The following is a 25,431-nucleotide window of genomic DNA, read 5'->3' as shown; positions in this document are numbered from 1 at the left end:
ATAATTAAATTTCATCTTTTGGGAATGATATAAGCCTGGCTGTCTCTGAAGGTAGAAAGCTAGTCAGAGGGCCACAAAGTCTCTTCCTTAGGGTTCCAGTTTGTTTTTTAATGCTTCATAAGATTTTCCATTTTCAACTATCCCATTTATAGTCTTTAGTATTTCATAATGCCAAAAAAGTGGCTAATTCTTGTGTTACAATGTCTGTGACCTTTGGCTTGTGGGTGTGTAACTAAACGCCTGGAAATAAGTATCCATGAAAAAAGTACAGGCACATAAAGAGAAGAAATTCTGTAAAACTTTGGTATATCCCATTAATGATTTCACTGTTCACTATACTTGGGACAGATCTATAGTAAAGTGACATACTACAGGTTTCTTTCCCTTGCCAGAAATGGGAAAGTACTTGGTGTAATATTTTCTTTGCTTACATTGGATGCATGCAGTGAAGCTGGTTTATTTTTGGTCATTTCCTGTCTATGAACACTGTGTTATTTTAGCCAACACTACTATAATAAAATATAATGCATAAAATGAATTTCCACACCTATGAATGTTGTAATAGAAATTCATAAAATACGTTATTATAGGAATCAGCACCACTTATTCACTGGGAAAAGAATCTTCTGAAATATTTTAAGTCTTTCTGTTCTAGCCTGTTATAGAATGCATAAAGATTTTTTTAAAAACCTGTAGTCCTCTGAAATATTGTCTTTTTTTTCCATTTAGGCATTTAAGAGTATATTCTCCATTTAGCCTGGCTTCAGGGACTCATTACTGTGTTGCATTAAGTTAATCACCCTGTCTTAGTGTCCTCTACTAATCAAGAAGGCATGGAATATTTTTCTGATTAATTCTTACATAAAGATTGAGTTGGATAAATGAACATTTGGACTTGGAATTAACCAGTAAAGATCTTGAAGAGAATTCCTATTTGATGGCAAACTGCCTACTGTTATATAAATAATACTTGAGTAGGGAAATATACATGGAAATGTATTGGGCTTCATGGAGAAACAAATTTTAAAGCATAGATCCTCCATAGAGGAATACCACATTTCTTAAAGCATAAATTTAAACTAGACAAGGGTAAAACCTAGACCAGGTGACTCCATCACCTAGTCTAAAACATTTGAATAACACTTGAATCCTCCCTCTCCTTCCTTCCCGACAATCACTAAGTCCTACTTTTATGATCTCTTAAATATCTGGTATATCTGTGTTCTCTTCTTTTATTAATAATTATCACTAAAATGCATTGAACTAAGCATGGAGTATGGTTTAGAATATGATTTCTAGTCTTAATAACAACTCTGAAAAAATATGTATTATGACAACCATTTTACGTACAAGGAAACTGAAACCACAAAGAAATTAAATAACTTGCTCCAAAAGTCATCTATTTATCACTGGCAGATCTGGGATTTGAACTAAGCTCTATCTGATCTTCTTGTCAATGCCTTTTCTACTGCATGATACCCTCTTTTTTGTTATGCCCTTATATGGTCTAGTTGACACTATTGCACTGGTCTTCCTACTAATCTCTCTCCATTCAGTCTCTCCCTGCTACATCCTCCACAAAGTTCACCAATTTATTATCTGTCTCAAGTAGGTCCTTGAGGGCAGGGAACATATCTTATTCATCTTTTTATCCCAAGCACCAGAACCTAGCTCCATGCATGGCACATTGGAGATGCTTAAAAACTTGCGTTGAATATGGTTCTGTTACTTTTTTATTTAAAAATCTTTTTCTGCTCCTCAACCTTATGGGATAAAATCTGACTTTTCAGCTTCATCTTCAGCTACTACTCCCCCATATGTTTAAGTGTTTAATTTCTATGTTTCAGTGTTCCATACATATTGAAATTGTTCTTAACTGAATATGTTATATATAATTAGGCTTCTGTGCCTTTATTCATTCTATTTTTCTTATCTAAAGTGTGCTTCTTCCTTCTACTTCTGATGAAATTCTACTGTTCATCTTTCAAGGACCAGTTCAGATACTACCTCCTTTTGAAACCTAACTTCTCCCCACTAGAAGAATTCATTGTTCTTCCTCTGCATTTCCATAGCATATTGCTTAAGTATTCATTATATGACAATAAACATAAATATTATATTAGGATTAATGTATACATTTATCTTGCTTTCCACCCTCCATCCAGATTGGGAGCTCTTTAAGGACAAATAAGTATTAATTTATCTTTATATCCCCAATGCCTACCACAATATCTGACACATAATAGGTTCTCCAGATTAACCTATTTGTTTAATGAGGTTGAGGTCATTTCAGTTTAGAAATTATACCCATGTGTTTATTAATTTAACTGCAGAGTATGATTAGAGCAGTTCTATTTCTGGGAACATAGCCCAATAAAAGTGAAGAGAGTTTTGATATATTTAAAAATTTGCACATGATTTCTATACTGATTGTCCTTATCAATTCAGATGAGTTGGTTGCCTGGGACAAATTCTTAGGACAGTGCCCTGTGGGCTTTTAGCAAATGTTTGGTGAATAAGTGAATAAGGGAGCAAATGAAATAATATGTATGTATGTTTGACTAAAAAGATGTGGACATATCTATTAAGCACACAGGGAAAACTGGAAGGACGATCCCCAACATATAAACATGGGGAGCAAACGTCCTAAGTTATGTTTTATGGAAATCAGAGCACACTTTCGCCGAGGGACAGATTCCTCTGTTCCATATTGGCCAGAGTCTGAGGCTAACCTCAGGCCTCATTCAGAAAATAACTGAAATGGGTTTGGTCTTGTATGACCTATATAATAGGTGCTTTGTTTCCTATCTACATCCCAGCAAACTTGCCATTTGTTGTTACTGAATGTCCATGTGAGGTCTATAAAAGTTAGAAATTACTTCTGCTTTGTTTTGTAACTACACAACTGTTTTGCTGAGGCTAGGTTTGTTTATTTCACTTATTTTCCTAACAGTTTGCTTGACAAACCTTTAAAGAAAATAAATAATCCTTTTCTAATAATAGACATTTTATTTTGTAGTTTATATTCTTAAACTTTTAATCATATGGAAAAAAGGTAAACAAGACACTTCCAAATAGATGATATAAAACAACACAGCTTCTCAAAGGATTTATTCATGTTTTTGGCACATAGCTGTGATTCAGCTTCTTTTGTTGCATGTCATGACCATCAGGCATCACTACATCAACTAGCAAACCTTTTTCTTGCCTTGACTTTACTTCTTCATTATTGGTCTTTGCCTCACCTGCAGAAACCTTCTTACTAACCCTTAGCCCGTGACTATGTCACTGACTTGTCCCTTTGCTCGAACCACAGTTTATGATTGGAACACCCTTCTTAAGAGTCCATAGATACTCATAAGAAACTTCATAATTGTCTCATTTCATTAATTCTTTGAAGAAATATTTATTGAGCACAACATGTGCTAGGGAACTGTGCTAGGTGCTGGATCTACTATAGTGAATGTGACAAAGTTTGAGCCCTCAAGGATCACAATGTTTAGTAAGAGAGACAGACAAGGAAACAAGTAACTGCAGTGCAGTGTGGTTAAGTGCTGTAATAGTGGTATATATTCTTTTCATTAAGCCCTCTTTATTTCAGTGGCATTGAAATGTAACTCCTATCATTTATCCTATTCTAGGAATGATTATATGCTTTACATAGCTCAACACAAAGTTATCACACAAAGCACAGTATAAGGAATTCTTCATTCTCATCTTATTTTTGTTCTATATTATCAGCCATTACATTTATAGGATTATCATCTAAGATTATTCACACACCACTGCTCATTGAATGTTTGATTATTGTCAGATAATAATCATTGTCTTGAGCACTAGTCTGGCAGAAATCAGTCCTTTTATATTTTCTCAGTTGCATATTCACTTAGAGTTGATTGATGTCATTACCCAGCTTCTTATTGTGTCAACAAATGTGTTACATGTTAACTGGTACCTATGAAGTAAGTACAGTAAGTCTAGTAAAGCATGATAAACCAACAGGGTGATGGTTTGTCAGTCTTACTCCCAGCATCAGCATTATAAAACTTTTGAAGATCTTTAATAATGCAGTCATTTACATTGTGAAAGGCCCATTGTGAAAAGCTCATAGATTCCAGAGCCCCAAAGCTGAAAAAATATAGTCAAAATTGTAAACACATAATTATGCTTGAGTATGAGAAGTGATGTATTGGAAGAGTGTACAAAATTCCATAGGAGCACAAAGGAGAGCAAAGCACTAATATATTAGTAAGGGCAAATAAATAGTGTCTGAGAGCAGAATTCCAGAACGAAAACCCATAGAACAAAAACAAAGCATCGACTGAGTTTTGAGATTGGGTAAAACAAATAGTTATGTCTCTATTCACAAAGCAGAAAATTTGAATTGGATCAAGCTATTTCTTTTCTTCTTCAAAGAGCTATCATTTAGGTAACCTTTTATAAAACATGTGGCTCTAACTGAAAATAATAACAATGATCATATTCAGTAGATATGTGAAGTTATTTCGTATATGTATGTGTGTGTGTGTGTGTGTGTGTGTGTGCGTATATATATATATATATACACACACATAGAGTCAGTAGTGGATTTTTTTATCATTTCTTATTTCAAAATGGGGAGGAAATCTTCATTGATTGTACTGCTTATAACTGTAATATATATACACTTGCAAAATTTCAAACAACATTGAAATATTCAAAAATAGAAAGTCAAAGTTACCCTTTAATCCAGCTTCTGAAAGAGAAACTATTCTTAGCAGTTATTATATAAATTCCCAAGTGTTTTATAAACGTAGTTTTATATTACATGGTTCTTACTATAGAAATATTATTTTGTAAAATACAGGTTTTTTTCAGCCAGACAGTGGAATACTTTATAGATTAGGAAAACCTATTTGTTTTCACATGCAAAGATATCTATGATATATTAAATGGATTGTTTTAAAACCAAATAGACCATCAATTATCTTTCATTGATATAAATAATTTGGGTTTAAAAGTGGTATTTTTGTTGTTCACATGTGCCTCTTTTTGAATTAAAGTACATGACTAGAAGAACACAAAACTTGTAGATAGTCTATTGAAAATTAGTCTTTGGTGCTCTGGGTTTAATTACCAAAATGAAAAAAAGTGAGTATAAAATTTCAAATACCTTTCCAACAGGTCTTTATAATTTGTTATTTACTTTGCATGATAAGACTTTCATTTAAAATTATATGTTGGGTTTTCCAGGTCTCTGGACTCAGGACTCACCAGTGCTTTACAAGGTCTATCTGTCACAGACACACACCTTGTCGAAGTGGAGGGAGATACACTTTCCTTGTATGGCTCAGGAGCGCTGGAATGTCTGGATCGGAACTGGAGCGTGCAAACAGCAGGAATGGTGACAACAGTGTCCTTCACTTTCATAGAATTTGACGAAATCGTCCAAGTGCTTCCCAAATTGAAGATTAAGTTTCCTAATTCTTTGGTAAACATTTCCTTTTAGTTGTATGTTTGAATTCTTCTCAGTCATGACTTGTATATTCAGGCCAAAGACCTGTTTTAACTTTTATTTCTGCAGTTTCTATCTGGCAGGGAGACTAAGTTCTTGTGTTGATTTTCTGAATCTGGGATTTAAATTAGTATTCATAAATGGCCTTGCAGTCTTCTGTAAATATTGGAAATTATCTCTCTAGAAAATGCTTCTTTATGGAGTATAACGGACTAATGTAATTTTATTCAAATTATATATTTCTACTTTGTAAAACTTTCAACAGGACCTCACCCAACTGTATATTATATATTCATTTATTGTACCTGGTATTAATGGGACAGATATATTTACATATAATTTTTACAGTAGTCCCCTAACAACACTTAAAATAATTTTAATAGCTCATTAAAATTACTTTGAGAAATTAGCCCTTTCCAATTATGGTATTATTGTATTATTTATTAGTATGAATTTGCAGAAACTGTGATTTCCATGAATTATCTCCTGAGTTTTTATTATCATTGTGTTTTTCTCTGTCAGCCAAGTGATTTCCCTCACCTACCCTTTATTAAGTGTTTTTTATTTTTCTTTTGTTATATCATCCTCCCTAAAAAAGATAGAAGTGGAGACAGTATGTTTAGAAAAGACCATCCAAATTCACAGACAGAACACTTACATTAGCATATTTCGGTTTTAGTGATTTTATTTTCTGGTAGCCAGTTTAAGTAGCCTACATAGTAATTAGCAAGATAAAAGTAATAATGGTTAACTAGTTTTTCTCAGAAGCGCTGTGTGAGCCCTGTATTTATAAAATTCTGAAAATTTTACTTCTGATCTTTCCTTTGTAGATTTCATCTCATTGTAAAGCATATAAAATCATTGTAATGCCTGGAAGAGTCTGAATTATTGTATATTTATATAATTTTTAAGACTCTTAGGTTGTTAATGAATAGGGGGATGTCCTTTGCAGAAGGGAAATCACTTTGAATCCAATAATGGATGGATTAATATATTCCATCAATAATTTTGCATTAGGTGGATTAAAGTTTATGTAAGTTTAATACATTCAGTTGGTTTAATGTAATTGAAAACATATTAGCTAAGCGTAAAGTTTACATTTATTTGGGGAATGATCAGTGAAGCTTTAATGTTAATGTTTTAAGATGGTTAAACTCAATATTCACCTCTTTTTTTGTTTTATTGTTGTAGCACCTTAAATTCAAGGAAACAAATCTTGTAATGCTGCAGCAATTTAATGCACTAGCACAACTCCGTCGAGTTGACCAGCTGACAATTGATCCTCAAGGAAATCCAGTTGTCAATTTTACGCTCTGGAAATATTATGTTCTGTTTAGACTGAGCCATTTTAATATGCAGAAAATAAATGGAACAGAGGTAAGCTAAACACGAAGTCAACTATAGAATTAAAATATTCCTTTTTAGGGGAAGTAGTCATAAAAATGGCCAGGAATTTATGTATAAAATCATGATAGAACTTTTGAGAAATAATGTTTTTTTTAAAAAAAATCTTGACATTTAAAATGTTGAAAAGCTAAAACTATTTCTCTAAAAACTTCTAAGGTATTAGACAAATTTGAAAATAAAATAGTAACCAGATCATGGTGAATAGTAAATACTTTTGTGATAGTTTAGGTATTCAGAGAAGTAAAGTGTTTGTAGGATAATAGTTTAAAATTTAGAAAAACCACTTCTGTAAGTAATGTGATCTTTGTATTTTTCAGAGTGCTTTACAGACTGTCTGACATGCAAAATGGTATGGGGAAGTGATACTAAATGTCAATTAATAAGGATTGTGGTAGAGGAAGGGAAGAATAACATGGAAAAAAGAATGTACATAGGGAAAGAAGAGTGATTTTAAAAAGAAGAGATGAGAAGGAGAAATAAGCAAGGAGGAAAGATAAAAGAAGATAAAGTAAAGATGAGTGAAAAAGGAAGTAAAACAACCATAAGTCCATAAACGTCCGGACTGCTTTGTTAATAGTTTGTAGCAGATGCTTTTGGCATATCTGCATTGTATAACTTGGGCCTGGAGCCTGAATAACTGGAAAATTATTAGTAAAGAGTTATTTTTCAGATTGATTCTGCTAAGCTTGTCACAGGGTTAATCCCCCAGCTATCCAAAGATCATGTTCTCTTTAAATATTACTTTGGAAGAAAAGAGAGAAACTATGCTTCTTCCTCTACCGTGGAATTCCAGAACTGAATTTAAATAATCCTCTAAAGGAAAAAATCTTTAATATGCTGTTAGTATTATTGTGATTATCTCTTAAAATTCAGACCTCCTTATTGTAAGATGAACTATAATCAACTTTGCTAGCATGGTGGTAATAGCAACTGTATTTCCCTGCAGCTGATACACTGTAAGTAACTCTAGCCTAAAACTCCGAAACTACAACATACCATTAGGAGACTGGAGGTCTCTGGGTCATTGTACAAAAGCCATATGAAATTTGCATCAACCATGGTAGGCCCATGACCACAGTATCAGCCATCTGTTGAAGATGTAGGGCAAAGCTGGAACCTTCAGATGACTATTAATTTCTCCAGCTAGTTCTCAAGAGATTTGTTTCAGCTTTATGTACCCTCTTGGTACTTCCCCAGAGAGGCTGTGAGTCACCGGTCAGATCTAATAATTAGTTCCAAAAGTTTCCAAAGCTAGCCCACACTGGAAATAGAATAGTTATTTTTGCTATGGGTGAGTAATTCTTCCTCATTAATGGCCAAATCATTATCTCAATTAACCCTAAATAGTGTATTTACCCAAATGTGGATCACTACTGGAGATGTAATAATTATTATAAAACCTTGAGATAGGAAGTAATAGTATAATATAATTGTATAAAGTAGAGAAGAAAGAGAAGGAACCAATGTAATTTATTCTGATTGAAAGTTCCGAAAATGTCAATGCCAGAGATATTTGACCCTTTAATAAAAGACCTAAAATAAAACTGCTTGTCTCATCCTTGACAATATATAATGATGTTATACTATATTTCTACTTCTCTTTGTATAAGAGAGAATGATATTGCTTGAGGAGACTTAAATTGAATTATGAGCATCGAGAGGAAAAGATGGAGTAGTGCCCTGCACTGGCCACTAGGTGACTATATTAGACCAAACAACTTAGCTGTCAGCTGAAGGACGGATACCAGGGAGCAGCAGCCTCATTAACTATGAAAGTCTAGGGAAGGGAAGGGAAAGAGTCAGTCTGCACTGATTCATGTGTATAAGATGCTTGTGAATTATGGATTTATTTTCCAGAAATTCCTGTGTAGTGTATTATAGCTAGTGTAAAGAATAAAGTTTTTAAAACTGCAAAATTTAACTATACCAGGATTTCTCAACCTCAAGTGCTCTGTTGAGATTTTGGATCAGATAATTCTTTATAGTGGGAACTGTCCTGTGCATTGTAGGACATTTAACGGCGTCCCTGGCTTCGACCCACTAGATGCTAGTAGCGTCCCTCCACCAGTTGCGATAAACCAAAATCATCTCCAGACGTTGCCAAATGTTCCCTAGGGGCCAAAATGGCCCCTGCTTGGGAACCACTGCATTATATTGACAATCTAATAGTATTCAAAATGCAAGAAACCTAATTTTATATTAAAAAATATGCCCAGATATTAATACAAGTCCTGATTTTAGTAGTTTCTTGGTTATCATAGGAATGAGCCCTCATGGGGAATATATCTGTGACAGATTATTCCTTGTGGGGAGAAAGGCGGATATAATTTCAGAACGAATAGGAGTGCCTTTCCTAATCCAATGTTCATTCCTCAGAAAGCGACAAAATTATCCTTTTAGGAACAAGGTATGAACAACACCTTGTCTTACCTTTGACACATTGTTAAGGTCAATCTATTCCATTGACACTTGAGATTTTTCCCCCTAAATCATTCTACTCAAAGAAGCTATAGGATTTTTGAAAAAAATTCATTAAGAATTTAAGGTGTCTCAAGTTAGGAACCATGGCTTCTAAGTCAGAGCTAACTCCTCACTTCCCAGCCATCATCCATCACCATGGGCCACATTTGTATCAATACATCTTCATTCTAATCAAGTGCAAGGAAGAAAGAGAAATACCAATGAGAACTCACTCTCCTCTTACAGCCCAGGAGAATGTATTTTTCTGGACTAAAAGAAAATATTTAATCTGGAAATTTCTTTGGAATTATGTTAGTTGTATCAAGCTAAGAGGCAATGTCATTTTTGACCCCTCTCCTTCATATCTCTTCAGGTGACGCAAAATGATATGATAATGGCTGAAAGGCTCTTTGGAATCCTAGCACATGTAGCATCTTCTGAATTACCCCAGTACCATCTGATTTCAATTCTGGGTGACGCCAGGTAACCTTTAATTTCTATAGTTTTTATAGAAGTACTGTTGCACTAGAAAAAGAAATATATTCCACACACCTCTTAATTGTGCTATTTATTCATCCCACAAACATCCTAAATTTGTTTTGTGTCTGGCCCTCTCCAAAGTGTTGGAGGTATAAAGATGAATAAGACAAAGTTCTTGCTCTTGTGTGGCTTATAGGCTAATAAATTAACTTACTAGCTTATAAGCTAATAAGTTAAAGACATTTCAGATGCTATAAGAGAGGGCTGTAGGAGCATAGGAGACACTGCATTTTGGAAAAACATTGGTGAAGGCTTCACAAAGGAGGTAACATTTTTCTAGTTCTTCAGGAATGAATAGGAGTTTTTTCAGGTACAGGGTATGAGGGAAAGAGATCTGCAAAGGCACAAGGAATTATAAATAGATCAATATAATTGGAGCATAGGATGATTGCGAATTGTGATAGGAGATGAAGGTAGAAAGATTGATTGTGATCTGATTTTGAAGAGCCCAGAAATCCATGAAAAACAAAACTGAATACTGTGCTTTGTAATTAAGCACAACAATCTGTGATTAGATTCATGTTCTAGAAAGGCTGCCATTTAAGAGGACAGAGATGGAAGGAATGGAGACCAATCAAGAGGCTAGTCTGTAGTCCAGGAGAGAGATTATAAGGGTCTGAACTAAGACAGTGAGAATGGAGAAGAGGATAATTTGAAAAATACTTAGAAGGCGTGTACCTGACAGAAAACACTGACTGACAGGATGTGGCATAGATAGAAGGAGAAAAGTCAAAGATGGTGTGTTAGTCATGATTCAGTTATAGATAATACACTCTGGCTAGAGTAAGGAGAAAACAATTGATATATAAGAAATTAGTTATCTACAGAATCATTGGAAGGAATAGGGAAGCAGTCTCTAGACTGGGCCTGGAAAGGATCTCAGAATGATACCACAGAACCAGTCCACCAAGGAAACTGCTACCTTTGCTATAGTCTGGGAGCTGGGTGATCAGGAGGCTTGTCCTGACCTCGACCTCCAGGATCATACCACTTTTTACTTTGAGGATCAGGAAGTTCCCCATTCCCCTCCCCAAAACTTGGCTCCAGAGCCATGCTACCCTACTATAATCTATACCAACAAAATGGCTATCTTGTGTGCTTACTTCCCCACTTAGTTCAGTTCTGATTGCATTGGTGTGAGCAGAAAAGGGGCAGAGTTGTCTCTAAGAAATTATAACCAAAACCAATCTTCAGGTAAATTTGCAGCCTGAGTTTATAATACATGCATAGTTTAAAATAATTTCAAAATTTAAACATTACTATCTCTAGATACCTGGTAAAAACAAATGCACCTTCTATCTGGAGGAAGTTACTCTTATCCTATCTCAGATAATTCCCATGGATAATTTTTAAGGACAATGACCAACACACAATGAAAAGATTTTTTTCAATAGCCCAGCACACAAGGAAATAAGGCACCATGTATAAGAACTAGCAGGAAAAAAATAGACCACAGAAACAGACCCACAAATACTTTAGATGTGGCGTTATCACTTATAGATTATAAAATGACTATGCCTAATATATCAATATTTCATGGTATAAAAAACAAGGTTGAAAATATCTGGAGAAAACAGGAAATTTTAAAAAAGTGATCCATCGGATTTGAAGGGAAACTAAAGGAACTTCTATAAATGAAAAATATAATAAGCAAAATTATTAAAGCTTAATTAAGAGGTTTAACAGCCAATTAGACACAGCTGAAAAGAGAATCAGTAAACTGGGAAATAAACTAGAGAAGATTTTGCAAAATGCAGAACAAAGAAAAAAGAACAATATATGGAAAAATGGTTAAGAAATTTGAAGATGGAGTGACTTAGAAGATTTAACATATGTTTGACTGGAGTTTCAAAAAGACACAATAGAGAGCATGGGATAGAGATAACAGCAAATAATTTTTTCAGAATTGATGAAATACACTAATCTATGCATTAAATAAACTCATCCATTCCAAATTTGTTAAATTAAAAGAAATCTACACCTAGTCACATCACAGAACACTCACTATAAAGTAAAAATTTTTCAACAACCAGGAAAAGAGAGGTTATCTTCAAAGGAGTGCACATCAACAGTTGACTTCATAACAGCAACAGTGGAAGCCAGAAGACAGGGTAATGAATGTGTTCAATGTACTGAAGTAAATTAATTGCCAAGCTAGAATTCCATACAGGCAAAAAAGTCTTTTAAGAATGAAGGTGAAAGGGACTCCCCTGGTGGCACAGTGGTTAAGAATCTGTCTGCCAGTGCAGGAGACACGGGTTCGAGCCCTGGTCCAGGAAGATCCCACATGCCATGGAGCAACTAAGCCCATGCGCCACAACTACTGAGTCTGCTCTCTAGAGCCCACGAGCCACAACTACTGAGCCCTCGTGCCACAACTACTGAAGGCTGCGCTCCTAGTGACCGTGCTCCGCAACAAGAGAAGCGCACCGCAATGAAGAGTAGCCCCTGCTCACGGAAAGTAGAGAAAGCCCACGCACAGCAATGAAGACCCAACACAGCCCCCCAAAAAAATTTTTAATAAATAAATTAAAATAAAAACCTTAAAAAAAATGAATGAAGGTGAAATAAAGACATTTTAAAACAAAATAATAAAAACAAAACTTAAGAGATTTCCCATCAGTATTCCTGCAGTAAATGATAAAGCCTATAATTAAGGCAGAAAGAAACTGATCCCAGATAGAAATTCTGAGGTGCAGGAAGAGCTAAAGAGCAAGGAAAGTATTAAATTTGTGGGATAAAACTAAATGAACATTGACTATATAAAGCAACAATAATAGTATTGTGAGATTTTAAAATGTAGAATTAAAATACACTACAACAGTAGTATATATATTGGGAGGGGTAGATGGAATTATAGTTTTCTACGTCCTTGTATTATCTAGGATGAAAATATAGTAATTAAGTTTAAATGTTAGTAAGCTAAGAGTGCATGTTGTAATTTCTTTGGTAACCAAACAATAAAAGAGTATATAGCTTCCAAACTAGTAAGGTCAGGGCAGGGGTAAGAAGTGGGGAGAAGAAAAGAAGGAAAAGAAACATAGAATATTTGGTCAAATAGAAAGAAAAAAAAATGTTAGATTTAACCTAAATACTAGTATATCAGCAATTACACTTGTACCAAGACTCAGTGACTTAAAACAAGAAACATTTTCCCACTGAGTCTATAGGTCAGCTGGGTGCTTCTTCTGCTCTCAGCTCAGGACCTCATGCGTCTGCAGTCACCTGAGGGTTGGATAGGCAGCTCTGCAGATCTTCCCTAAGCTCTCACTTTTGGGGGGTCTGAGAGGTTGTAAGCTGGTCTAGAAAGACCTTACTTAGGATAACTTGTCTCTGCTCCACATGGTCTTTCATATACCAGAAATCTTCCTGGTCTTGTTTTCATGGCAAAGGCAGGGTTTGAAGAGAGCGCAGAAACATGCAAGGCCCCTTGAGGCCTAGGCTAAGAACTGGTGCACCATGATTTCCCACATTCTATTGGTCACAGTCACAGGGCAAGATTTAAGAGGCTCGGAGGTATACTTACCTAACTGTGAAATCATATTGTAAAGGGCATGGATTCAAGGGAGCCATTAATTATGACCAAATCTACCTCAATGATAAAATGCAAATATACTAATTGTTCTGGTTAAAAGTCAAAGATTGTCAGACTCAATTTAAAAAAAAAAAGAAGTTCAACTGTATGTTGTGGAAAAGAGACACATCTGAAACATAAGGTTACATAAAGTTTGAAAGTAAAAAAGTGGTAAAAGGTAAACAACATCAATACTAACCAAATAAAAACAAAGTAGCCATTGAGGACTAAATAAACTAAGGTTAAAAGCAATACTAGAAACAAAGAGGATCATTTCAAATGATAATAGGTTCAGTTCGCCAGAAATATCAATTTGCTAATTTAATTTGTCTGCAACCTATAAGCTTAGCCTTAAAAACTTATAAACCAAAAATTGACATTACTGCAAGCCCACAGCTGCAGTGGGAAGTTTTAATACACCTCTGAGTAATTAATAGAAAAAGGATGTAAAATACTTGAACAACATGATTAACAAACTTGACTTAGCCATTTAGAGAACATTACCCCAAACAACTGCAGAACACAAATTCTTTTCAAGCATACATGGAATATTTATAATAATTGATCAAATACTATCCGGAAAGCAGATGTCAACAGATTCCAAAGGATTTACATGGACTATGCTCTCCGTTCAAAATGAAATTAAACTTTAACTCAGTTACAAATGTTAACTAGGAAATCCCCATGTATTTGGAAATTAATGCATTTCTAAATAACCTACAAGTTAAAGACAATTTTATAATGTAATTTTGAAACGACCTTGAACTGAAATGTAGTAAAAATACCATATTTCAAAACTTGTGAGATCAAGTTACAGTGGTGCTAAACGGAAATATTTTAGCCCTGAAATGGGTACATTAGGAAAGAATAAAGACTGAAAATGAATGAGCTAAACATTTATCTAAAGAAGTTAGGAAACCAATAGCAAAATAATCCTGAAGCAAGTTAAAGAAAAGAAATAATGACATTAAAAACATAATTAATGAAAAATTGATTATTTGAAAAGACTAATAAAAGTGATGGATAATTTGTATATTGCTTTTGTAATTAAAAATCAATAAAATAAATGCAGATAAATACCTATATGTTACCTTCTTCTTTACAAGACTGAGAAAATTATGCTACTGAAATATCCAGTAAAAGGGACTGATTATGTAAATTGATCTACATCACAACTGAATTTTATTCATTCATTAAAATATTAACTTTAATACCATAGAAAATGCTTATTATATACCATTAAGCAAAAACAGTATACAAAGCTGGATGTTTAGTATGATCTTAACTTTTTACAAAAATTTATAGAAAAAGCCTGCAAAGAAATATGTCTAATGTGAACAATGTTAATGACTTACATAGATTTATATGCTATAGACTTATGGGTGATTTTACTCCATTTCTTTATACTTTTCAAAATGTGTACCCCTTATAATTTCTAAAATAGTTGTGTTATACTCTTAAATTGGGAAAAGGAAGACATTTTTAAAAGATATATTCCTTTTCTGCTCCCAATCTTCAGTTCACAGTTCATAGTAAAGCATTTATATCACTTCCCTGAGAGACACGCTAAGTGGTAGAAACCAGAAAGTGACCTTCATGAAGGATGAGTTGCAGTCCTCTGGAATTCTAGGCTTATGGGTCTGCAAGTGATGCTGTGAGCACTGTTTCTGTTCTTCATAATCAAACGAAGCTTCCTGTTTCACTATTTACCTCCTAATAAGATCTTACCCTGATATGATAACAGTTAGAGGTTTTTGGTTTTTTTGTGTTTTGTTTTTACCTAAACTTAAACCAGTATTCCATTCCATTTCTTTTTTATATATATAAATTTATTTATTTTATTTATTTATTTTTGGCTGCATTAGGTCTTCTTTGCTGCATGCGGGCTTTCTCTAGTTGTGGTGAGCAGGGGCTACTCTTCATTGTGGTGCGTGTGCTTCTCATTGTTGTGGCTTCTCTTGTTGCAGAGCATGGGCTCTAGGCACGTGGGCTTCAGTAGTTGTGGCGCACAGGCTCAGTAGTTGTAGCCCGTGGGCTCTAGAGCTCAGGCTCAGTAGTTATGGTGCACGGGCTTTGTTGCTCTGCAGCATATGGGATCTTCCCAGACCAGACATCGAACCTACGTCCCCTGCATTGGCAGGCGGATTCTTAACCACTGCGCCACCAGGGGAGTCCCTGCATTCCATTTCTAGCTATGGGTAATACTACTGAGCTGCATAATGGAATTATGAACTATTTGTGTGATTTATAAGATGTATAACTAACATATGTTTTATGGGATATAAAGACTTTGAAAGTTTGGTCTACTACATGTGTAATTAGGGTTGGTCCTCTGTGATTATTTAAGTTTTATATTGTTTTTTTTACAGTTTTTTCACTTTAGAAATGCTTGAGACATGTTTACGTTGATGATTGGTAGTTGTGAAACAAAAGAATTTGAGTTGTATAGCTTAATTAGTAGAGAGATTGGGGTAGTGAACTGACTTAAAAAAACTCAAACTCATAAAACAGATATTCAAAAAAGCATATGCTACCCTCTAAAGTCAACAAAAACTAGACATATTTTCACAAATCAGATAAGTAACTCTCTAAATCTCTTTACTGTCTTTCTACAGGAAGAAGCAATTCCGGTATCTTCTAGAAACGAAAGGGAAAAAACCTGGTATTGTCAATGAAGAAAATAATGATAGCAAGAGACTTGTGGGAGAAAACACAAATCGTGCTACACTAAATTATACCACAAGAGACTTTTATAATGAAAAGCTGGAGGTAAAACTATCATTATCTTTGGAACCTATTGTCTGGATAAATCCCAAATGGCTTGAGACTTGGGAGTTGTACGTTTCTCTCCTAATCAGTTAGGATAACCTTTTTTTGTTCTGGAATGTTAGCCAGCGTTATATACAGAGCTGGGGACAGTAGGCACCAAGGCATTAGGGAAGAAGTAGAGCCCATAGTTTCAATATATTTAAGCAGAAAAAAAAAATGTTCAAAAGAAATAGGTACCAAAAATCTAGACCAAAGTAGGTCCAGATCTCTCTGAATTAAGAAAACTGGTATAGGCTTGCTCTGAGTACTTAACTAGCCTGTGCCGGCCTGGCAGAGGACACAGCAGAACGTCCTTTTCTGTTCTCTTTGCCTAGGTCCGTGATGTTTTAATTCACTATTTTATTCTCCTACACCATTACCTTCTGTGTTCTTAGTCACATAATTTTAACCTATTCTGTTTCCACCATAGCTATTTAGACAGAAAAGCTGGAACCAATTCTTTATTCCTTTATGTGTTCAGAAGTTTACTGAGGGAACATTGTGCTAGGGTACTGCAGAACTACGAAGAAGAAAGCCATGCAGCTCCTGCCTTGATGGAACTCAGAGAAAGCTGCAGAAACAAGTCATCTAAATAACAATAGAAAGTTCAGATTCTACAAGAGATTTTGAGGGGACTAAGTGGTGTGTGTGTATATGTATATATATATACACAAAATGGCCAGACATTTTTCAAATGTTTTATAACAGCTGTGAGATTCTTTATTCAAACCATATTGGAGCTGGAAACTCAGTATTTCAAAAGAAAGCAAAACAGCAGAGCTGTTCTTGTTGTAGATAGAGTTCAGAGCTTTATTTGATTGGATCTTCGATTCTTTTCCTTTCCCTCACCTCACCCCCTGTCCTGAAGCATATTTTTGGAACCCATAGGGCTCTAAGGATTATAGCTTGAAAAATGCTTGAGAACTCAGTGCAGCAATATTTTTATAGCATCCTGAAAAATGTTCAGATTCTGCTTTAAATTCTCCTAGTGCAAGAAAGGTTACTGCTTCATGAGGTAGCTGTATATCACTGAACAACTCTAACAGTGAAGAAATTCTTACCCATGTTAAGCGAAATCCGCCTCCTAAAAACTTTCAGCTAGTGATCCTAGTATTATTGCCTTATGTAGAAAAGAGAACAAGTCTTTCTTATGAAAACTCTTCAAATACTTGAAGTCAGTTCCTTGAAGTCCTCTCTATAGTCATACTTTCATTCATTCAAAAATCATGTGTTGAGCACCTATCGCACATAATACTTGGGCTGTAAGAAGTTGCTGTCCTTATCCTCATGGATCTCACATTCTAATGGGCGAGATAGACATGTGCAGGGATAAATGTAAATCACTATGTCAAGAGAGTAGAAGAGGGATAGCTTATCCAGGTCAAGAGAGGCTTTCTAGAGAAGAAGCTTCCTGAAATCTTAAAGGATAAAATATAGCTATATGATAAAGGGAAAAGGGCATTTCTAGGAAATAGCACAGTATGAATAAAAGACATGGAAGCATAAATTAGATAAGGAGAGGGCCAGGAACTTTAAGCAGTTCACTGTTGTTGAAGCACAGAGACTGAGGTAGATGGTGTTAAAAGATGAGACTGGGAAGGTAGTAAGAGGGGAAAGAGATTGAATTTAATCCCTTGGCAAATAGGAGCTTCCCGATGTTACGAAAAGGGAAAATGAAAGCCAAGCTGGCAGGATTATGAGTCCTTGTCTTCCTGAAAGCAGTCAGTTCTAGGAGTCAAAAATTAATACTGATTTCAATAAAGGACATTTAGAAAAATATCAAAGAGCTGCTTGCAAAACAAGAACAGTTTCATAGAGAAATCTACCAACTCTTTAAGGAACAGACAATTCCAATAATTTTTGAATTGTTCAAGAGTATTAAAAAAAAGGAAAACTTCTTCACTTTTTAAAGTCAGACAGTGTAACATTGAATCCAAACCTTCCAGGACTGCACAGAAGAAGAAAAGCCAGACCAAATACCTAAGAATATTGATGATGCAAAAATCCTTAAAAAATTATATCAAGCAAAATACAGCAGAACATTAAATGAATAATGAAACATTACAGCCAAATATGGTTTAGTCTAGGAATGTGAGAAATATTCGATATCAGTAAATTATTAATAGATCTAAGGTAAAAATTTGTGATTATTTCTGTAGATATTCAAAAGGCATTTCATACAATTCAACATCTGTCCTTAATTTTTTCAACTCAATAAATAGGATAATTAGAAATTGGATAGATAGCTGTAGTAATTAAGGCAGTATAGGAATAGATATATAGACCCATGGACAAAATAGCCAGAACTATCCCACCTATATAGGAAAACTTTATACAGATAGCAGGTATTGCAGACTAGTACAGACAGACTATCTAATAAATGCTACTGAGGAAATGGAATATCAAATCAGAAATAAATACAGACCCCCTACTTCACACCACACAAGAAAAATTAACTCCATATCAAATAACCCAAGTATGAAAAGCAAAACTTTAAAGTTCTCATTTAAAAAACAGATGAAACTATGACCTTGATTGGGTAGGCTATGATTTTCTAAAATCCCAAAGGCACAAACTAGAGGGGAAAAATTTGATAAATTTGGCAATAGAAGTCATTTTTATTCAAAACAGGGATAGTTTCAGTGGAGTCATATAAGCAGAGTCCTGATTAAAGTGGTTTGAGCAGTAAATAAGCAATCAAGAAGTAAAGACAGCGAATGTTGACTACTGTTTTGAGAAATATCAAAGGGAAAAGAAAAAACCTGAAGCCACATAACATTATAGAAAGAATATTATGCCATTAGGAGACTTGGATTTGAGCCCATGATTCCACCACTTATTTATTGCCTGAAAGACCTTGCCCATGTCCCTTAATCACTTTCTCTTGACTCACAACCTAGCATTCACCACTTCTTAAAAAATATTTAAATCACTGCAACACAAAGTGCTCATTCTCTCTCCTCTGTATATCCTGAGTTGTTAAAGGAATTACTTGAAGTAAGTTTCTCACAAATCAGGGTAAGCAGACCCTTTCATTATACATATGACATGTATAATTCTGTTGCTTGGTAGTTGTTCATTCAGCCTCCTGACTCATTCTGAAAAAGATTTAAGATGGACGGAGAGCTGAAAGGGACTTTAAAAGAATCCAGTCATGTTCTTAGACAGGTAAGGAAAACTGGAAACTTAGGTGAACTACTGAGGCTCACATGGGGAGATCCTGACTGAACTGCCTCTAGAACTCAGACCCTCTGATTCCTGACCTTGGCTTCTTTCACAGTATATCATGCTGTTTCCTGAAGTCTTCTTGACCACCCCAGCACAAAGGGCTCTTGCTTCTTTGAACACTGATTGTATTTGCCGTCTAAACATCTCATTCAGCACTTATTTACTGTTTCATTTCTTTCAGTTAAGCTTTTAACATGTGTAGGCCATCTCTCCAACTAGACTGCAGGTTCTACAAGGACTAGACTAGAGTTTTCTCTAGGTTAGTATTAGTAGATGATGTCTAATCCTGAGCAAGTCTCTCGACCTCTGTTGACCTTAGTTTCCCATTTATAAAATGGAGATATGGATTAAATTCCTATACAAGTACCATTATAGTTAGCATAACTCTATAACAAATCTACCTTTGACCTACTTTTTTTCCTATCTTCATGACAACAAAATTTTAGTTCAATGAAATAATATAAACAATATTGTATAGAGTTCACCTCATCAGGATTGAACTTGTAAAATACTTGATTTATGACCCTGCACAGGGATACTGTGGGCTAGAAAAAAATAAGTATATGAAAGCATTTGAGAATGGAAAAAGCATTATTCAAAGAGCAACAACTTCTTGACAGGTCAGGGCAAGAGAGGTATCTCTAATGTGCTCTTAACAGGATCATTCTGGACATGCAGAGTGCATCGTCCTGGCAGATACCTGATGAGTTTTAGAGTATACTGTATGGAGAGACAGGGTAATTCGCTTAGAGGAGAGAAGAAATGATGAAGTAAAGATGCTTTCAAACACATTTACTAAATTAAGGGTTATTATAATAGATAAAGTTCTGTATCAGCATGTTTTTAAAGAAGTCATGGAATAAACTATACCAGGAAATTTTAAACCACCAAAAATTGTACTATGCCAATTATGAAAAGTTTAATTTGTATTATGTATAAATTATTTAACAAAATTCATCATTTAAAAATTCTGTAAATTTTTGTTGTCCCTTATTACTATAAAATTTTTCCAGCCCCTGCCGCTAGAACATTTTTTAAAATTCAAAATCATGTTTTCAGAAGCTTAGAAATCTGTAAGAGAGGTCTTCTACTTGTGTAAATACATTGCCCATTGTAAAATATTGCTCATTTTAGTTACTGATCTCTGGTGATTCACATTTGTCTTTCTTCCTGGTAGTTCGTTTGTAGCCCAGATTTACTGAGTGTTAAAAGGGAGCAGCTAAATGCTGTTCTCATCGACAAGCTAACTTAGTGCAGGTGGCTAAGTCCCAGACTATATTTCAGAGTTAGTGAAGTTAGGTTCACCAGAGAAGTCACCAGCTGGAACCATTTGTTATTTATCGCCCATCAAAATCTGTACATATTTTTATGATAGGTCAATTCATGACCTATTGTTTTTAGCACATGAACTAAATCAGATCAGCATGTTGATCCCTGAATGGTGAGTGATTACTTAGAGAAATCTTATATGTCATAGGAAAATTTCCAAAATATGCCTCTGTTAGAGGAAGTTAGTGACAATTGGGACTCACCATTAATTTATATTAATTAATCAAGAATCTAAAACATTTATTTTGTTGTTTTATAAATTGTAAAAATTTGGAAAAGGAAGAGAAATAGAAAAAAGGAGCAAAAAATACTCATTGTCTCAATACCCAAAGACAATCTTAATGACACTTCAGTATAATTTTTTATTAATTTTCTATATATTTTTGTAACCTTTAAATGAAAATTTCAAACATACAACAAAGTTGAAAGAATTTTACAGTAAACACTCAATACCCAAACCTAAATTCTACTCTTAGTATTGTACTGTACAGTGTACTTGCATTGTCACTTATCTATGCATTTACCCATCCTTTATCCATCAACAATCCACCTTATTTTTAAAATTTATTTTAAAGTAATTGCACACATTACCACACCTCTCCCTAAATAATTCAGCATGCAGATTATTAGAGTTCAGTATTTCATATAGTTTCTTATTTTGAGGTAAAATTTATATACAATGAAATGTAAATCTTAGGAGTACAGTTGCTAAGTTTTGACAAATACATACACTTATGTAACCCAACCTCTATCAGAATTTCATTTTGTATTTTTCTTTTTCCACTTAACATTATAATGTAAGCATTTTCCTTGTTAGTACAAATCTCTGTAGTGTGATTTTAATGGCAATATTTGTTGATATTTTAAATTTAACTATTTTTAAATTATTTTGGTGTTTTGATTTGAGTTGGAGGTTTCAGTATATCCTTTTCCAAGTAGTTAAACCTATTGACTCATTGACATTTATTATTTCTTTCTTCCTCCATTTATGTGAATTGCTTCTTCTTTAATTCTGATTATCTGATCTATTCCATTGATTTTTTTCCATATATATTATGGCACTTTCCATCATCATGCCTAGATACTCTCTAAAAGTATCAACAGCCAAAATAAATGTTGAATTCTTGCATTAATCAAAATGGCTTTGTTTCAGCTTCTAGGATGATATCGAGGCCCAGTGCCCCAATAGCCTCGGGCCCAAAACTTCCTCTGTTGTGTTTTGAACCCAGGTTTTTCATTTGCAGACTGCCAGACCCAGAGGTTGAGTGGGATCACTGTCTCTTCTGAAGGCCAAGTTCTGGGTCCCAGGCTTGTATATATGTCCTCTTCCTCCTTGTACACTTTTCCCCCAACTTTGTCCAAATGGTCTTGGCCACATAAGTCACTGTACTGCATCACTACATGCTTTCCTAAAATACAGAGTGAATTCAGAGTATGGATATTTCAAATATGTATATGGATATTAACTGACCTCATACTAATTAAGAGTGTCAGCCTCAATGCCCTGATATACTTACTACTAGAAGTCATGAATCTATGCATTCAGTTAATTTGTGCGAAGTAAACTACTTTCACTGAGAAAGGAGAAAGTCTATCAATGAAGAAATAGTTGTTATGATCCAGTGATTCCAATAAAGAAACACTTTTCTTAACTATAATTTAAAAGCTTTATTTCCCCCCCACAATTAGCAAATGGGTTTCATATTCGTTCACCTGCAAGTTTTCTTCCTACAGCTGCCAAGAAATACATTTTTAACAGAGCTGTCCCACGGAGGTGGGAGTGGACTGGACAGAAGTGAGCTCCCAGTTGCTGTCTTTACTCAAGCAGAGCTCTGTGTCCAGAGTGTCTAGGAAAGTCTTCCTGCTATGAGGGGTGGGGGTCAGAATAGATTATTTCAAGTTTCTCTGGTTCAGCTAATTGTTGCTTTGGTTTGGGGATTAATTATGATTGACTGTAAAATGTTCTTTTTTTTAACAGGAAATAAAGGAAAAAAAGAAATTCTGCAAGATGTATATCGAGGATCTTGTGAAGGAAGCCACAGAAATCAACATGAAAAATGAGGCTTTGCAGAAGCTTTGGCCACAGATGTTCATTGAGCTTGTTAGGGATGCAGTCATGGAGATCCGCAATAAAAATTCCTATATGAAGCTTTGCCTACAGCAGATAACTGACCAAAAATAGAAATGGCTTTTAGTTACAGTTGATTTTTGCAGTTTTATGTTTTTGGAGGTTGAAAATATGCAGGTTAAACATGTTAAAACAACAACAACACTATCCTACAAACTAGAAAGACTAGCGTCAAAGCATTATTGCCTACTGTTCTTGTAGTTAAAGGTTAGGAAGGAAAGAAGGAAAGAGAGGGAAAGGGAAGAGTCATTTCCTAGGTATGTTGACCAAGCAATCATTGGGAACTAAGCAGTCTTTAGAGATAGCCTGGTCCTTGAATGGGCCCCGCATCTTCAGTTCTTGCTTTGACTGGTGCCCCTGCTATAGCCCAAAGCACGTAGTGTTTGCTCATGGTTCAGCATGAGTTGCTTCTATCTACTTTCAGCTGATAATTTTTAGTTACTTGCCTCTTTATTTTATGTCATTATTTCAAAGCCAAAAATATGTTCTTTTTTATGAGTGAAGAATAAACTTATTAATAAATTAGTTTAAAAGAAAATGTGTTTGCCTCCTTAATCCGGTCAGAATTGTCATATTTATTATATGTTTCTCTTTAGCTGAGTGGGAGCCCTTCTCTTCACTTATATAGGAAGAGGCCTCATTATTCTAAGGATGCATCCTCAGGGCACCAAAGGGGGTCCTGGGGGGTCACTATAGGCAGAAGATATGAAAATGAGTCAAAACTGGGGCAGGAAGAAAATGCTTTTTCTTAGGAGATCCTGAGTGTATGTAAAATGTAGTGACTAATCATTAAGTCTCCTTCTCTGAATGGTGTTTCTTTCTGTTGTTAGCTATTCTAAGGCTCTTTTTTTAGGTAGGCATGTATACCTGTACCTCAAAATTATTAGGGATTTATGAGTGAAAGTTTCTAATTTTTCTAATTCCAGTTGAAGGTCAAACAGGTAAATAAGATGTAAGCCAGGTGTTGTCATACTTCCTGCTGGTGAGGAAGGTGTTTGGAGCCCATTACCGTAGCCAGAAGTGATACAACTTTAGAAACACAATCTTACAGGCCAATAAATAGGAATTCTCCAATTTGCTCAGATTTTACCAGGCAACTCTGTCACAACAGAACCACCAGGATGTGGGAAAATGAGAACAGAAGTTACGGGACAACAAAGTCCTACGGAAATGCTCGGAAGGAAGTGAGGTAAGCTGCCTTTGCAGTTCTAAGAAAGGCCTACATCCTTAAGAGCTCGCGGTCACCCTCGCCCAAGAAGGAGTGCTCAAGTTTAGGAGGTTAGCATCATGTTTCAGAACGTAGCCTTTTAAGTCTCACTGTCCCGGGTTTGCATCTCAGCACTTCAGCTCCCAGTTTAGCTTGTGGCCCATCTGCACCTCAATGTCCTCATAATAGTACCTACCTCATAAGATTGTTCTGAGGATCAAATGAGATAATGCATTTAAAGCATTTATCATAATGCCTGGCACAAAGCGACCATCCTGTCAAAGAAGCTGTTCTTCGTCTTCTTCTAGAAACAGGTTGAACCACAGAGTTGGTGCCCCAGGACAGGAAGAACTCAGTGTCTCCTGGTAATCCTCTGTCTCTAAATTGAAACATATGGACCATCTCTCATCTGTCGGGTAAAGGGTGATCTCTCCCGGGGTCTCTGTCTTATTTGGTATAGAAATGAGACCTACCTTGAGGGTGATGTTGAGATGAGAAATAAGAATATCTTGTTCGTGGGCTTCTAGGAAATAGGAGAGGCAAGAACGTGTGACTCCTCAGGCATGTGGGGAACAGTTGCTCGCTCAAGGCCAGGCAGGTGAATGCCTGGCTGTTTCAGAAATGACCTGTCTAGCTTCCTGAATGCTGCCTCTCCGCCCCTAACCCTCCCACCCCTGATGCTAAAGAGACTTGACCCTCACATTCACATGAATTCTTGGCCCTCCACAATCCTCCTGGGTATTTAAGGAACCGAAGGTCAGCACACACTGACTTGGCAGAAAGCCTACATGCACTGCTGCTTCTGCCCAGACCACCTGCTTCTGACCTTCTCGTTCCTGAAACCAAACCTCCTTAATGCCCCAGCTTTAGTCACTTGGTCTCTCATCCCTTTGTACCTGAGCCCCCTCTTGGCTACCCCCACTGTCTCATACCAATTGATTTCTATTACTTGAATCCTTATTTTGCCTGGTCCCAAACTCCCACTGGCTGTGTCCTCCCATATAATTCTTGTCCCCTGCAGCTAAGCTTCCTCCCAACCCATGCTTGCTGGAGTTCCTGGGCGAGAATTATGCCCAGATGAAAGGACAAGGGGACCTGGGTCTACTGTGGCTGGAATCAACTGAGGGCCCTATGTTGCTAGCGGTGATCCCTGGAACGAGTTGTCCTCTCTACTTGAGGCTTTCCAGGGTCTTTGGGAAGGGGGAAGAGATGCACACCCCACAGTCTGAGACTATCAAGGCTAGTATGTTCTGAAG

At 35.6% G+C, this 25,431-nt stretch overlaps 1 protein-coding gene across 4 annotated transcripts in view; it reads left to right on the top strand.

The window, feature by feature from the left end:
* Window positions 1–23,506, top strand: part of LRRC49 (leucine rich repeat containing 49) — a 127,971-nt gene extending 104,465 nt beyond the window's left edge. For all 4 annotated transcript variants that reach the window (XM_059912861.1, XM_059912860.1, XM_059912862.1 and 1 more), the window contains 5 exons: window positions 5,233–5,470; window positions 6,686–6,871; window positions 9,735–9,844; window positions 16,091–16,244; window positions 22,819–23,506. In XM_059912861.1, the coding sequence (XP_059768844.1) occupies window positions 5,233–5,470; window positions 6,686–6,871; window positions 9,735–9,844; window positions 16,091–16,244; window positions 22,819–23,022 (892 nt within the window). In that variant the 3' untranslated portion in view covers window positions 23,023–23,506. The remainder of the gene's footprint in view (window positions 1–5,232; window positions 5,471–6,685; window positions 6,872–9,734; window positions 9,845–16,090; window positions 16,245–22,818) is intronic.
* Window positions 23,507–25,431: the final 1,925 nt, after the last annotated feature.

Source organism: Balaenoptera ricei, chromosome 2 (genome assembly GCF_028023285.1).
Source record: "Balaenoptera ricei isolate mBalRic1 chromosome 2, mBalRic1.hap2, whole genome shotgun sequence".
NCBI lineage: Eukaryota > Metazoa > Chordata > Mammalia > Artiodactyla > Balaenopteridae > Balaenoptera > Balaenoptera ricei.
This window is presented reverse-complemented; position numbering and strand designations above follow the sequence as displayed.